The sequence below is a fragment of the Clytia hemisphaerica genome, unplaced genomic scaffold (assembly GCF_902728285.1).
Source record: "Clytia hemisphaerica strain Z4C2 unplaced genomic scaffold, Clytia hemisphaerica genome assembly, whole genome shotgun sequence".
NCBI classification, from domain to species: Eukaryota; Metazoa; Cnidaria; class Hydrozoa; order Leptothecata; family Clytiidae; genus Clytia; species Clytia hemisphaerica.
Genome location: NW_027103617.1, coordinates 119,385 through 134,971, shown reverse-complemented (window position 1 = coordinate 134,971; position 15,587 = coordinate 119,385). Strand labels below are relative to the sequence as shown.

Sequence of the window (15,587 nt, the reverse complement as noted above, 5' to 3'; positions counted from 1 at the left end):
AATAATCAATTTTATGTCTCACACTCAATCAACGGAAATAGCACTTTTGCTATTGGTCTTCATGCCGCTTCGGCTACTTGTTCCAATTCTATTAGAACGTGTACATTATATTTTGTTGAAAATTGTAATTAAATTTTCTCTAATCATTAACGCATGGCTGAAATACCAAGTGTTTACTTTCTTTTAATCATTGTCCGTAGTTAAACGTTAATCATTGTCTTTTATCGTCTACCAATCAAAGTTGTATTAGGCTACGGGTCAACTCGCCCTGCACCTGCACCACAAAAAGCATTTCTGCACTGGGCATATAAAAAGGGCATTTTTTTCCAGAGAAATTTGATCTTCTGCTCAGTAACTCAGATGGAGTATTAAAAAATTTTATCAAGGTACTGAGACCTGGAAGCTCAAAATAAACTCCAGTGGAGTCTCCATAACCCGAACACGGTGCAACAAAAATTTGTTCTAGTTAGGAAATTTCGAGTTATGGAGTAAGGTTTATAAGGTATTGTTAACTGAAGGGACCATAAAACCTGTTCGAGTTAGAGAGACATTTGAGTTATAGAGGTTCGAGTAAAAGAGACACCACTGTAAAACATCCTGAAAAATGGTTATCATTTAACGAGATTACCGGGAATTGAAAATTTTCGGTTAAAATTAGAAAACAAAGAGAGAGACTGTCTCGAAATTGTCAACTTGGGTTGGGTTCGGACTAAACTCCTCCCTGTGTACCCGATGCTTCATTTACGTTACTGATGGATGCCATTATCTGATACTATCAATAAACATTAAAAACCCGATAATACGCAGGAACGAGGTTGGGTTCGAACCACTGACCTTTATATAACCCTGGACCAAGCAATATCTGCCATCTTTGATTGGAGTTTTTTTAGAATTGGTACCCAAGGAGAAGCCATTGCAATGCTAAAAATTAACGTCTATCGCCGCTACACCATCAAAATAATTTGAGGAAAAGTAGACCTAGCGCTCTCGATGCATTTACACCCCGCTATCGAGTAGTGCCGACATTAGGGTACCAATTTTCAAAAAACTCCGATCAAAGATTTTGCTCGGCTGGGATTGAGAAGCTTTGTCCAGGGTTATATAAAGGTCAGTGGTTCGAACCCAGAAACTTTACAATTAGGCAGGAGTCACAGGAAACAGACGCTTTTTCATGCGGCTCTTCTGGAAAATTCATTTTTTGATACACCATGCATTAATAGAAATATTATATGTGTTTGAATCAAATATATTTATTTCTAAAGATAGCATAAAAATTTTATTACAGAATTAGAAAATATTTTTTACAGTGTTTTTACAATATCTAGGGAATTTGAAAATACTAAAAGATTTTACAATCTTTGTCGGTCAGCAAAAATTTGTTCATATGATTCTGCATGTTTCTTGAAAGTATTGAACTCTGTTTTGGTGCAATCATTTTGTTCTTCTTTAGATGGTTGGAATAAATTCTTTTCTGAAGGCTTCGGTAACCCAAAAACATGCCTCTCCGTAGATTTAGTGCCACTTTTCTCTTTATCGTGTTTAGAATCATCACAGATGGATAATTTGCTGAACATATTCGCAAGTTTATCCATCTCTTCATCAAAATTAATTTTCTTTGGATTTTTATCGTTTTCTTCAATATGAAATCTTGTTGGATTGTTCTGCTGTGGAGGTTGAAAACACGAGGTCTGGATGCTATGATTAATTACATTATTGTTGGAAAACTGGGCTCTGAGAGTTTGTGAAGAGCTAGAATTTTGATGGTTTAATTCAAAAGCTTGACCTGTAGCGGAGCTAAGACCTGGACCAAAGCTTTCAGATAATTGAGAAGTTTTCGGTGTAAAAATGCTAGAAACGTTACAAGTACTGTTTGTATTCGCCATAGAATTAAAGTGGAAATTGGAAAATGACTTATTGTTGGATTGCTGGATTTGAGGAGGAACTTCATACGGATTGATGAGGTCAACATCCATCGGCTCTGGCTCTGGAGAATCAACTAATCTTATATTGTTAGGGTTATAATAGTTGACGTCATCAACTTCCATAGGCTCTGGTGAGGAGAGATATACCAAATCTTGGTCGACATCCATTGGCTCTGGTCCATGTAGATTATCATCTGATTCAACATCATCTATTTCCATAGGTTCTGGTGTAGTAAAACCAAAGTCAAACCGACCGTACCGTCCTTGTGTTGGTCTGTTCTCAGAATTTACAACAGTGGTGCCTTGTTGGGTTTCCATTTTGGAAAGAACGTGCATTTTGAATTTCTGATTACTAAAGATAAAAGCTCTTCAGTACACCTTTTAGATTGCTTTGTGAGTTATAGATTTTGATGATTTCTAATAAGAACTTAATTTTTAGATTTTTATTTGACGTCAGTTATCTCTATTTTATGTGACGTTACAAATTTATGTAAAATTAGCAAGGCTCAACACCATCATAAGGATGTTTACGGCGTAGCCGGCGAGATTTTAGAATATTGGTGCAGTGAGGTGTGGTCATCGCTCTTGACTCCCGCCTGGGATAGCCGAGTTCGATTCTTTCCATGTCACTGCGTACACTTACGTACACTTGGTAAATGAATGATCTCAAGGTAAGCCCTGCCCAAGTCAAACCTTTCTATACGAGGAATGATGCAAAAGTGTGAGTATGCTTTTCATGCATTTTACCGTGCTGCGACACGTCACAGGTCCAACTTAATCGAGTGTCAAGGTGAACGCCATGGCTTAGCAGTTGGTAACTGTAGAGTGTCAATGCTTGGCTTACGCAGTTGTTCTTACTCCCTTGTGGCGCTGTGGTATAGTGGCCATTGACCTTGGTTGCTGCACAGGCGACTGACGCTCGATTCCCACTCGCAGTGGTTCACTTGGCAAGTGAATGAACCTTCGCTCGGGTCAACCCATACCATGTGAGGGGAATTGGGTAGTCAGTCCAAGGTGCTGACGGGACGCTCATTGAAAGCGTCGATAGTTACAAAAATAGGCCTGAAAGCCTCCTGCAACTCAACCAAATAGAAATAGAAATAAAAATTGTGAATAGGACCGATTCCGACATATCAGAGAGCAAATATTATGTTTGCAATTCTCCGTTTACGTGGTATTTGTGACACAAATCCTTGACAGAGAAGACTTGACATTGCCATCAATCACCATTTATTAGCTACTTATTTATTAGTTACTCTATAGAAAACCCCTGTGTCACAGACCCAGTGGGACCCCAGCCCCAGAGAAGAATTTGGTAAAAATTTCGTCCTCGATGGGAAAATACCCTGCAATTTGAGCCTTACTGGAAAATTGACTTTGATTTCATCCCCACTCGAAATTCAATGTTTAAAAATTGCACTCCAAAACCACCCCCACTGGATTTTTTGGACTTGGAAAATTAGAATTTCTATCCCCATTGGGGTTTCAATAGGAATTCTATCCCCACTGAGGAAAAGCTCCACCGGGGCTACAAGACAGGGGTGTTATAGATGACACTCTCTAATTCGACGTTCTACTACAGTCAACGCTATTCAATTCGAACCTCTCTAATTCGAATTTTTCTCTTATTTGAAGAAAAGTATCAGTGTCCCTTGAAGATCGAATTCGAGAGAAACAATTGTATTCACTACGCTCCAATATTCGTTAACATTGCAAGTCACCGTCAACTAGAAACTCTCATAAACGACGCTCTCCTATTCGATACACTCCCTTACTTGATGAAAATTCAATGCCCCTTGAAATTGAATTAGAGAGTGTCAGCAGTATATTCAAAAAATAAGAGCCAGCTAAAAAAAGTCAAAATATGGAAAAATTCACTTTTTTAGATTTCGCGGACCGTTTTTTGACCACTTTTGGTCAGGGGGTGATCAAAGAACCTCCAAATTTGGCCCTAGTTTACTTTATTCTGTCCTCTAGTGAATTGATTTGAGGTTTTACCACTAGGCACCTTTCTGTCATTTAGTCAGGTCTACACAGCTATGAACGAGCTTCTAACTCATTCTAGATTCGAGAGATATTAGTCTTTAAAGTTTAAACTAACGATTTTCTTAAGAAAACTTAGAAAAAAAGGACCGTAGCACTTCTCGGGTGAGTTAGGGCGTGTCTAGATTTTTAAAAATCACAAATCCCGAATCCGCGACCAATAGCACCCATTCTCAGGGATTCACTTATGGATTTTTTGATGACCTATACCTTAAAGTTTCAGGACCCGGTGTTACGTAATTAAATATTAACCTAAAAATTAATTATTAAAGAAATTGTGAATTGTGACGTCATCAAATTATGACGTCATAAATCGTAAATTAGCTCTAACTCTATAAGTACATGTCAAATCTTTGTCAAATTTGGACCAAAGACGCATCTTAATAGTGCCGAACTTTTCAATGAAAATTTTTTTGAAGATTTCGATGACGTCAGCAAAAAATGCAAAAAATCGAAAAATGCAATTTTTTGCTGACGTCATCAAATTTTTCCAAATTTTTTTTTCAAAAAGTTACATTTCAGTTAGATGCATCTTTGGTTCAAATTTGGGAAAGATTTGACATACTTGACGTACTTTTTATATCATAGCGATTATACGATTCATGACGTCACCAAATTCGATCAAATTATGACGTCATGATTACAATTTCTTTAATAATTAATTTTCAGGTTAATATTTAATTACGTAACAACTGGGCCCTGAAACCTTAAGGTATAGAGGTACTTTAGAGCCCTAAAGTGGATGTCTGAATCTGGCTGCTATTGGTAGCGAAAACTTAGGGTAAACTGTTAGGTTTTTGAGACTTGCCCTAAGTCACTCGAGTTAAAGGGTTAAACCATAAATTTATAAAGCCTGAAGGGCTAGATGTCAAGCTTTTGCTGAAAAGTGTGCCGTGGTTAGGTAAGAAATCCTACCTAAGTTACGTGACATTACAATAGAATTTCAGCGCTTGACCAATCAGCAGCTTTGCGGGTTTTCGAAAACAATAGCAGGAATATTTTTTGCGATATTCACTTTTTTTTGCTTGGAAGAGCTTAAAGCACTCCATCTAGCCCTTCGGGCTTTATCTATGGGTTAAACAGTTCAAAATCGGGATAGGAAATTTCATCAATCTTATTTTCATAGACGGTGATCCGATCACATTTTCTGACATCAATCAGTGTGAAGATTTGACGTCCATCGCATCACTTACTATCTCCATCATGTCATTCCTCGTTATCGCAGATGTTATCTCCTTAATATCGTCGTTCGTGGGATGTCACGGAACATGCTATGGTTATGTAACAGTGATCAAAGTTCTTCCGTCTCAGACGGATTTCCGTCTCACAGAAATTGTTGTCAAAGTTTTCCATCTCAGTCAGAAATGGTTATTTAGCAAGAGATAGTGATTTTATTCTCTAGAATAATTCCATCAAAGTTTTAAAAATTGGATTTCAAGCATGTTTTGTATATACCTTGTATATACATAGTAGGACGTTCATATATTTTTATTTTTCAACCTATTTTAGATAGATGTATATTTTCGCTGTATGATAGGCATTTTAAGAACATTCTGAGTTGTTTTAATTAACAAATTTTAGTGCCTTTTTAGCCAATCTAGGGGTTAAAAAATCTGAAAATTTTCTGGCCCTCGGCCCCAACCATGGTGGGACCTGCAGGTGTCACTGTATACCAAATTATCTCTATCAAAAAATTTTCCGTCTCACAGAAAAAAACTGCTTTGACCACTGATGTAAGTAAGGTTTTTTATGATATGCACCATTGCAATATATCTTCTAACATGACATCACGGACCAAATACCTGATTGGTTGCAAGTGACGTATTGACGTATTTTTCGTCACTTACAACCAATCAGCTGTTGGGTCTACGGCGTAAGCTCTAGTTTAAACGGCTCACCTTTCGCCCTGCCTATTCTAATTGTAAGAGTAGGCACAAAGCGGGCACAAAGTGGGCAGTTAAATTCTTTGCTTTAAAAAGGTTGAAAGAAGACATTGTATTGACGTCAAAAGAGGGCAATGCATTGACTTTAGACAGTCCACTTTATGCTCTCATTAATTCACAATTAGAACAGGCAGGGTGAATAGTGGGTCGTCTAAACTAGAGCTTAGAGTTGCATATCATGAATTGAAGTCGATTCTCAAATTACTGGACCTCGGAGGAAAGTGAAAGATCTTTCCGTTCACAAGAATGAAAAGAAATAACCGTCATTTTTGCTGGAGTAGTAAGATAATTTAAATTTTCCCCTTTTTTAGCGTTCATCCTTCAAAGTCAGCCTTTAATGCACATGCTCCAAGTGAAATACTATCGTATACATCTTTTCAACTGTAGCCACCAATTTCAGCGCGGGCATTTTTTTGTTTTACCACCCATTTTACCACCCTAAAACCATCCCAGTCCTTTTTCACATCTAAAGACATTAGTGAGGTTAAGTAAATCGGTAAAATCACGACGACGAACGAAAATTTAACAGGCTAGTGAGTTCCAACCAATCAAATTTCGTATATTCACTAGCCTATTACATTTTTCGTCCGTCGTCGTGATTATCCTTGTATGCTTAACCTCAGTAATAGAAAAAAGTGAAAAAAGGAGTGGATCGAGTTTAGGGTGGTAAACTGAGTAATAAAGTGGCACGCGCCTGACCAAGCAAACTACGGTGTATTTGCTCGCCAATGTTTGTTTTAATACAACTACTTTCGATATTTCCAAATATTTTTACGCCTAAATTTTAGGATCGGCAGCGCCCGTTATCTTACGTAAGTCAATCAAAGTAAGACGTCACGTGTTAAAGAACGCCATTGCAATCATGTTACGCCTTTTGCGCTGGTTTCAACCATTCATCAACTTTTCATCAGTAATAATTTGTATTGTATTTGCGGATTTAAGACAATAGAGCATGTACGTCGGAAACATGCATAGGAGTGCAACTTTCGTTAAAAGACAATGAAGTTACAATCACAAATCTCTGCTTCCTCTTATAAGTTCAACATGGCCTAAAACCGCCTATGGTATTGTATTGGGAGACATGGTCCTCTTTTCATCAAAAGATTTCTGCGGAATTCCGTTAAGAAGTGTCAAAAGATTATTGAAGAATCTCAAACGCTGGCCTTTATTGATCTTGAATTGTCATTGAATGAGATTCTTTTTCTAAGCAGCTACGACGAATAGGATTGACATCATGGCATCTGTTGCAGTTAGAGGCGCCAAATGTACAGAAATAAAGAACGTTAAAAACTAACATAAGAGGCACATTTTCGTCGCCAGTCTTGTAGGATAGTACTCCTTGTTTTTGCATATTAATTTTTTGTATCGTACTGTGGCTGGTGGATTATTAAAATTCAACTTAACTTCCTCAGAATATTACATTGGTCGCTGGTCAAGTTGGAAGGAGAAAATCCCATCTGAAGAAATCAACAGGAAAACCCCTCTGTTTCTATTGATTAAACATAATAGTGAAGAAGACCATTTCACATCTATTACCTTCACTAAAGTTATGTGAATTAATTTTTATTCCTGATTGACAGCTTTACACAATTATGGATGTCACTTATCATGTTTTTGAGTATGAAACAAGTTGGAATTTTTTAGAAGGAGAAATCTTATTGGAAAATTTTGGTGAGGAAAATCAAAAGTGGACAATGAGACTTTTGGATGATTTCTGTTGGAATGAATTATTTTAGTAGGTTTCGGTTTCCTTGACCCCTACGACAAATTCGTGTAAAAAGAGAGAATAAGACCAATCATAAAAGTGTATTAGTTATTTAGATTTTTATTTAGAAAGTATATTTTGATCACGAGGGCTTAATAATAAAGGAAAGAAAACAATCCTTTAAAATATTAATTAGAATCTTTCTCTAAATACCCTATGGGGTATCACTATTAAAATCAAAGGATCTTAAAGACGAAAATAAAATCTTCAAAAAGCCAAAATAGTTCAACATTCAAAAAAGTAACTTCCGGAAAGATGACGAATTAGTGACTTTGACTTTGAGCTTGCTCGAATTTTGTTTTTAGTTTTCTTCAGAAATTTTCACCTCTCTTGACGTCAAGTTTTTTGACAAATTATTGTCTTGCCCACTAGCCTGTTTGAGAACTTGAAAATATTTTTTTCCTCGATTTGGTTTAGCATAAAACATCTAGAATGATACTTTTTGGAGTTTTATTTTCAAAATGAGCAACTTCATACACATCACAGTGTTTCTTTGGTTGCCATTGGTTACAAAGCAAGGTAAGTGTTCATTGGTAAAATTATTGGTAAGTTTTGTTTCCATAATAGGGAGGTTAAGTATCAATGATAAATCAACGCGACGAACGAACGGGTTTTGACCCGCAACCTGCAGTAAACATGTGCACCTACATTTTCTAGAATCCAGGCTAAAACAGCTCAAGAACGAAAAACTGTGAAAATCTTCGTTGCTGAACAAAGAAGATATAACATCTACTTTGCTACCCTTAACCATCTTGCAGAGAAAAGGTCCGTTCGTCGCGTAGATTTATCTTTGATACTTAACCTCACTAATGTGATTTATGAAAGAAGGCAAGTATATATATGCGAAGAAATAAGAATTTCTGTCCAACTATGTTCACTGAGAAGATTTGGGTGGCAGAGCAGCATATACATTTCGTCCTTACTAGGCTGGCCAGATCGTTTTAGCCAGCATCTCTAAACCACAAAATCACTTGTGGTTCAAACTGAGATAAATAGTGGACAGAAGGGAAATTCCATACGGAATTCTTTATTGACTCCTTTGGAGCCAAGCTTTACCGTCTCAAGAGGGAGGAAAGCCTCAACACTGCATGAGAGGAGATGAAGAATATATATGTGAAGAAATAAGAATTTCTGTCCAACTATATTCACTCAGGAGAATTGGGTGACAGAGCAGCATATGCATTTCGTCCTATTTGCACTTTTGAGGACGATGGAGTTGCTATGCTATAATCGAGGATATGCCGTCGTCCTCAGTCAATCAGGATCCAGAAAAAACCTTCTCTGTCACAGAAAGACACATAAAATCTTCAATGAATGAACGGATAGAAAGTTTCACTGGATTATTTCTTTCCATTTTCATTTCAGCAAAAACGACAGATCTTGGGAACATGACGTCATCTTTGACCACATTAGAGAACAGTTACATTGTTACTACTGGTGATTTTCCCAACATTGATATTCACCATTGCTCACATCAATGCCAACACAACACCATCCTCAACGATGACATCAATCAAGCATACGTCATCAACCAACTTTGTTTTTGCTCCAATCAAACACTTTCGTTTCAGTCACGTTACATCAGTGATGTCATTCAATGTGATGTTGCTAATTCGACCTGTTCTTCACGATTTATGGGTCAAGATAATTTCACGAAATCTTCTGATATAGATTTTGAATTGATCTTTCCTGACGTGATAAAAACTTTTGAAGAATTTGAAATACGTCTTTTAACTAACAAAGGTAATGGAACGGAATGTGCTTTTTAATAGAAGTTTTACTATTCCTTTAGAATTTGGTTTTTATTCGAAATATTTTCCAAACTTTCTAGCTCGAGGCAACCGTTGTTTTTCCTTCATGGTGCTCCATATCACCTATCCCCTAATCGTAAATTTAATATTGGAAAAAAAAAGATATTGAAATGTTGCCATCAACAGGTAAAATGAATAGACGACCTTCGTAGATGATTTTTTTTACTATATATCTTTTCATTTACGCGTTTTTAGAAACATCAATATCATTACAATTGGGCCAACAAAAATGGGAGACTTTTGGTTCTAAATTCACCATCCAACACACTTTCCAAACATCAGGATACCATTTTATCAAAGCAATCATCGACCAATCAAAAACGAAAGATTTTTTCATCGATGTCAAATCTAATACGTCAAACGTGGAGTTATTATCGGATGCAAACGTGTTGGAAGTTAAAAAACTATTTTACAGTCAACTTCTTTTGGGATCTGGATCAGAGTTGAATATTGATTTGAAGTTTGAAGTCAACGGGGAGCTGATTCAACAAACATCATTCTATCAAGGTGCAAATTTTTTCTTTTCTCGAAACTTGATTTAGCTTTTAAGTCTTTAACCATAATCAGTAAATTTTCATACAAAATGGAATTCAAATTAAGGTTATTTTTCCAAACGAAAGGATGTGTTTACAATATCATTACTGCTTCCAAAATAGTAAAATCTTTGTACTGGCTTTGTTCAAAGTTCTTGTCATTAGTAAATGACGCTGTTAGTTAAATTAAAAACACACAATCTAATTTTGACCAATAGACATTATCGAGTTCGTTATCTATAACACTTTGTCATTAGTAAATCACGCTGTTAGATAATTAAAAAAAACCACCATCTAAGCATAGCCTTATTTTACCATAGACATTCTCGAGCATCGAATAGGTGTGGTGAATTTCCCGGACACAGGCGTTTTATCTGTTGATGACGATGGTGTCCAAGAACCTTCATGCGACGAAAGTGAATGTACCATGATTTCCTCGCTGTTCACGTTTGAATCAGACGGAAGATTATCCGTGATAAACGTATTGATGACAGAACCTGGTCAAGTCAACCTGATGGTAAGAATTTCATCTCTCTTCAGTGTTAAAAGCTTTTTCGTTTCTAGCCTGAATCGCTGACCTCTACAGATATAAGAAACCTTTTTCGCTAGAGGATGAGCAGAAGCCTATTCCGTCTCAGACATATTTCCGTTTCAGTGAAGTTTATTCAAAGAGGGTTTTTCATCTTAAAATTTTACATAATTTAGTCTACCAAAATCTCAAGAATAGCTCGAATTTTCCAATTCAGACAAAAACCCTTGCTTTCCCAGCTGGCACACAACGTTATTTTAACATTCACACAACGTTATATGAACGTTGATTTGACGTTGCTTTGACCACTGTCTCTTTTCAATAACCACAAAATTAAAAAAAGAGAACTTTTTACCCGCCTTCCATACTCAACTTTCCTTTTGATAACAAGGTGCTTTGAATGTTCCAGGCTTGGACAACGCACTTCATTTCTTTCAGATCTTAAGATTAACTGACGAAACAAGCCCAAAAAGATTGGTCAATCTAACGCTTGCATCGAACGAAAGAAACGAAGTCCTTGGAAACTCATACAGAGTGACCAAAGGTAACTATAATGTTTTTATCACGTGTTCTTCTTCAAAAGTAGTTTTTCGTTATCCATACACTTTGCCACTAATTCATGATATTCATGAAGTAGTGTTTTCTACGGAAATACCCCGATTTTAGCCAGCAGTGGCAAATTTTATACAACTTTTGTCTAGTTTAAATTTGCCACTACTGGCGAAAACTGGGGTATTTCCGTACAAAACATTACGTCATGAATACCATGAATTCTAGCTCCTGAAAACAAAAGCCATGTGTAATTTACAAAATATCAGTAATTGTTTTACTAAAAAATTTTTTTTAAATACTTGTTAAAAAATGTTCCGAAAAGTACTGGAATACCGGAAATTTGGTCAAAATAATCTTTATTTAAAGCTAACAAGGATAGTGAGCTTTAAAACTTTCTACTGTTTCTCTCCTACTAAACCTACAAAATTGCCAGATTTCTTTAAAAATGAAGATTTCCCAAATGACATTTCGTAATAGAACCAAGGACTTTATCTCATCTTTTTTCTCGAACCATTTAGAATTCAATATCAAGGCAGCCAAATCTGGATTAAATACAATTTCTTTGTATGATGAGAAGATTGAAGTAATGAATGGAGACCTCCTGGCTTGCGTTCTTGATAATCGAGTCCAAATGATCAACTCGCCTCAGACCACCAATATCTTTTTGTTGCGATCGAAACTGAATGTTGGAGACAAGATAAGGATGATTGATTCTTTAGAATCTACCACCATTGTACCAGCATTATCGGTAGTCTTTGTACAACCAGTTGAGCTTGAGTTGCCAGTATTTACACCGAAAGATGATGGTTATCTTGATGTGTTTGTGAAACTTTCCGATTGGACGAATGAGGTTCGAGAAATCAATAGAAGATTTATGATACAGGTGAGTTAAAGTCCGTCACAATATAATCTGCAGCGGAGACAATAAAGGCTATAACTTTTGACAGAAATTCGAATTAGATAATTAGCTGTTTGGTGCTCGTTAATCTCGAATGGAACATTATCACACAAGAAAAACTGATGGAAATTAAAGACGAAGAATATCAATATTCTTTGAGAATAATGTTATGATCTTCAGTTTTTATCAAGAAGTTTCTTTTTGAATTTTTTCCCTTTTGATAATTTTCCACTTCTGTTTTTCTTTTCAACAAGCACAAAACCACTATTCAATTTGAATTATATCAAAAGTTACAGCTTTTTTGTCTCCCTCGCAGATTACTATATATTGAGAGATTATATTGATTTTTGATTAACATCATAACCATGTGCGATTTGACTTGACAAAATATTTCTTGAAATTCGAAAGAAACAAACTAACTACAGCTTACGTGATCAAAAATGTTTATTTTAGAAATTATAATATAGTCTATACACCCTTGTCTCACAGCCCCGTTGGAACTTTTTCCCACAGTGGAGGATGAAAATTTTTATCGAAATCCCATTGGAGATAGAAATTCTTTTTGTTCCCAGCTCAATTGAAATGGGGATGAAATCAAAGTCAATACACAGGTTGCAAAATTAAAGTTTGAAGACAAATCACGCTTTTACTCGAAATGTTATGTGCTTTTACTCGAAATGTTATGTGCTTTTTACATGACATTTATTTCTGATTGGTTCGATTTTATTGACACGCTAATGGTAAAGTTATCAGCTGTAAGTTATAAAGTAAGAAACATGGGAATAAAAACACATGAACTTTTTCGAGTAATCACATGTGATATAATTTAGTAACCCTTGTATTATATTTTCCAGTGGGGCTAACACTTTAGGGGGGGGGGGGGTTTCAGGGGTCTTAAATACCGTCATACCGACAAAATTTTGGGTCAAATACCGTAATACCGTCGGTGAAGGAAGCCTAAATACAGATACCGATATTATATTTATGTTTTTTTGGAAAATAAGGAATTCTCAGTTATCAAATCTATTGTGTAGTAACAAATTAGAAACTGTTAGGGTTTGGTTAAACGATTGTGACCTTATTGGGCTAAATTTAACCTTTTTATGGTCTTTATTAAACAGATTGACCTATTCTTATACCAAACATTTTCGCCAATATATAAAATTTTTTGCTAGTTTTGTGAGCTTATTCTCGATATCGTCGACTTTTTAAGGCCTCTTTTATAGCTATTTGAGCTTTCATAAAGCAATATTTAGGTCTGCCGCGCCAAAGTTACTTGCTTGTTACGGGAGGCAAATGCAAAATTAAGCCTTTTCCCCAATAATTTCTTCCTCGCAGGCCCGTAAGATGTCTTTTATATTGAGAATTAATTTGAAATCGAGGTTTGGGCCAATCATGGTCTGAGAAGCCGTAGACTTCAACACAGGCTTCATAGAGGTGGTGCTGTGGTGCAACTAGAGGACGCGAATTCTAAAGTTTAACCCCCCCTATCGGAGGAAATATAATAAATGGAATGGAAAATAAGAACGCGAGCGAAGCGAGCGCGAAAATTTTTCGACAATTTTCGCTTTCCTTTGTTATTAAAAAACGGCCTTAATACGCTATTGTTAGCCAAGTATGCCTGGTTGGGTCACACAATTTTTGATTTTATTTAACACGACCATTTGTTGGGAAAAATATGGTACGGCGAGCGACGTATCTGCCGTACCCGGTGCAGCATTCCAAGAGTTTCGCCCAAGAAAAAAATTAAAATTTAGAATGCCTAGATAGCCTGAACACGAATCATGTGCATCATGATGTGAATTATTTCTTAATCGTTCGATGCTGCACAAGATGTTTTTAGAACTATGTACCTACTTTTACTAATTATTGAAGGAGTAAATACCGCCTTTACCGTCTCTAAGTTACTGCAGTATCAGTGCATTGTATTGTAGTAGCAATGTAAGTGAATACGGAGAGACGACCATATAATTTATTGCTGACGGAGAAAATTTAATCTAGACTCATTCGTTGGATGCAGTATTTGCATCACGAAAGTTGTCATTAAAAAAATGCGCCCGCAGAAAAATAACGAAAATATTTATTATTTTGAATAACCTCACCATGACAATAAGTCAATAGGACATCCAAGATTGTGGGCCTAGTGCATCGCACCTGGGGTGTGTCCGAAATAATCTTGACGCGAGAGGGTCGAATGCGAGAATAGATATATTCAAACTAAATGAAGAAAGAAAAACGAAAATTCATAAATATTTGACAAGACAAAATTTGATCCTAATTAGAGAAAATATGACTAATTGACTAATTAACGGAAATTATTAAACTGAGATAAATATGAGAAAAATGAATGACAAACTAACAGAAAATTCTAGAACTTAAATCCTTACTTAACTTAACCTAAAAATGTGTAAAATAGAAAAATGCCAAACAGAAAGAGAAAAATGAGGCCAAACAGAGAAGACCAGAGGCCAGACAAAAACCTAACCTATGCCTATGAAAAAGAACAAATGAAAACAGCAGAAAAACTCACCAGCTTGCGAGTGAGATGCTGTGTAGATGCTGACCAGAAAGGTAATGAGAACTAAAGGCGAGTAATCACTACAACAAGAAGCTGGATAAAAGATACTTTGCCATAAGGAAAACGATAAATTTCCACTGAGTTTCTTGAGAAATAGACTCCTTCTCCCATCAAATCAAAATTAGAATGAATTCAGAAGTCACAAGCGTAAAAGAATCGGAGATAGTATGGCATAAAATAATTGCCTAATAATTAAAATTAATTATCCTAGTATAAAGAAAACGTAGAGAAAATGTCATTTGGGAATATGCTATATACAAACAACGGAAATTAATACACGAAGGAGCGTCAAATTAAAAAGCTTGTGGAAATTTTACATTGTCTGTTATAAGAACAGTTCGTAAGATTACAAAGATTGTGCGAGCGAAGCGAGCAAGGAAATTTTACTGGTTAAAATAGCGGAATAGACTTATCTTTTTTGAAAATTTTCTGCATGAAACTCGTGAAGAAACTAAAAAGTAAATAGTTTTATACCGAAATACCGTTTTTTATTGATAAAAATATCGAAATACCGACAAAAAACAGGCAATTTACCGATACCGGTAGAAAATGAAATACCGTAATCCCGTCGTTTTTTTCTCGTAATACCGATTTACCGGGGGTAAAAAGGCCCAATACCGTCATACCGTAAAAGTGAAACCCCCCCCCCCTTTAGGGAATTTTTACTACCGGGGATAAAATTTTGGTAAAATTTGGCATAAATCCTATGCTTCTAAAGCTCTCAAAATTTATTTCAGATACCATTGACCGATTTCTCACTATCTGTCACATTCAACAAAACCTTGTCACAGTATCAAGCAATTGTAACTCTCCCAAATCCCGATGCAAATGTCATATATAATTTCACTATTGTCCCAATCAATTTACAAATCGAAAGTGAAAGTAGTTTTGTATACTTTGCTGCAAACGATATTAAAGGTAAAGTTTTGTTTTCAAACATTATAGTAAAAGATTTGCTACACTGGCATTTTTTCTACATCAAAACACATTTGTTTTCTCTTAAATAAAACCTG

At 35.9% G+C, this 15,587-nt stretch overlaps 2 protein-coding genes across 3 annotated transcripts in view; both read left to right on the top strand.

Moving 5' to 3' along the window:
* LOC136802238 (uncharacterized) overlaps nt 1–7,759 on the top strand; it is a 28,863-nt gene extending 21,104 nt beyond the window's left edge. For both annotated transcript variants that reach the window (XR_010845980.1, XM_067058958.1), the window contains exons 4-5: nt 5,092–5,246; nt 6,697–7,759. Coding sequence is in view for 1 of the 2 variants with exons in the window: in XM_067058958.1 (XP_066915059.1) it covers nt 5,092–5,246; nt 6,697–6,738 (197 nt within the window). In the remaining variant the exon portion in view is untranslated. The remainder of the gene's footprint in view (nt 1–5,091; nt 5,247–6,696) is intronic.
* A 374-nt stretch (nt 7,760–8,133) lies between these two features.
* Nucleotides 8,134–15,587, top strand: part of LOC136802232 (polycystin-1-like protein 2) — a 118,562-nt gene continuing 111,108 nt past the window's right edge. The window contains exons 1-7 of the mRNA XM_067058950.1: nt 8,134–8,192; nt 9,039–9,416; nt 9,680–9,991; nt 10,338–10,534; nt 10,985–11,090; nt 11,617–11,981; nt 15,312–15,364. Coding sequence (XP_066915051.1) covers nt 8,135–8,192; nt 9,039–9,416; nt 9,680–9,991; nt 10,338–10,534; nt 10,985–11,090; nt 11,617–11,981; nt 15,312–15,364 — 1,469 coding nt within the window. The 5' untranslated portion in view covers nt 8,134. The remainder of the gene's footprint in view (nt 8,193–9,038; nt 9,417–9,679; nt 9,992–10,337; nt 10,535–10,984; nt 11,091–11,616; nt 11,982–15,311; nt 15,365–15,587) is intronic.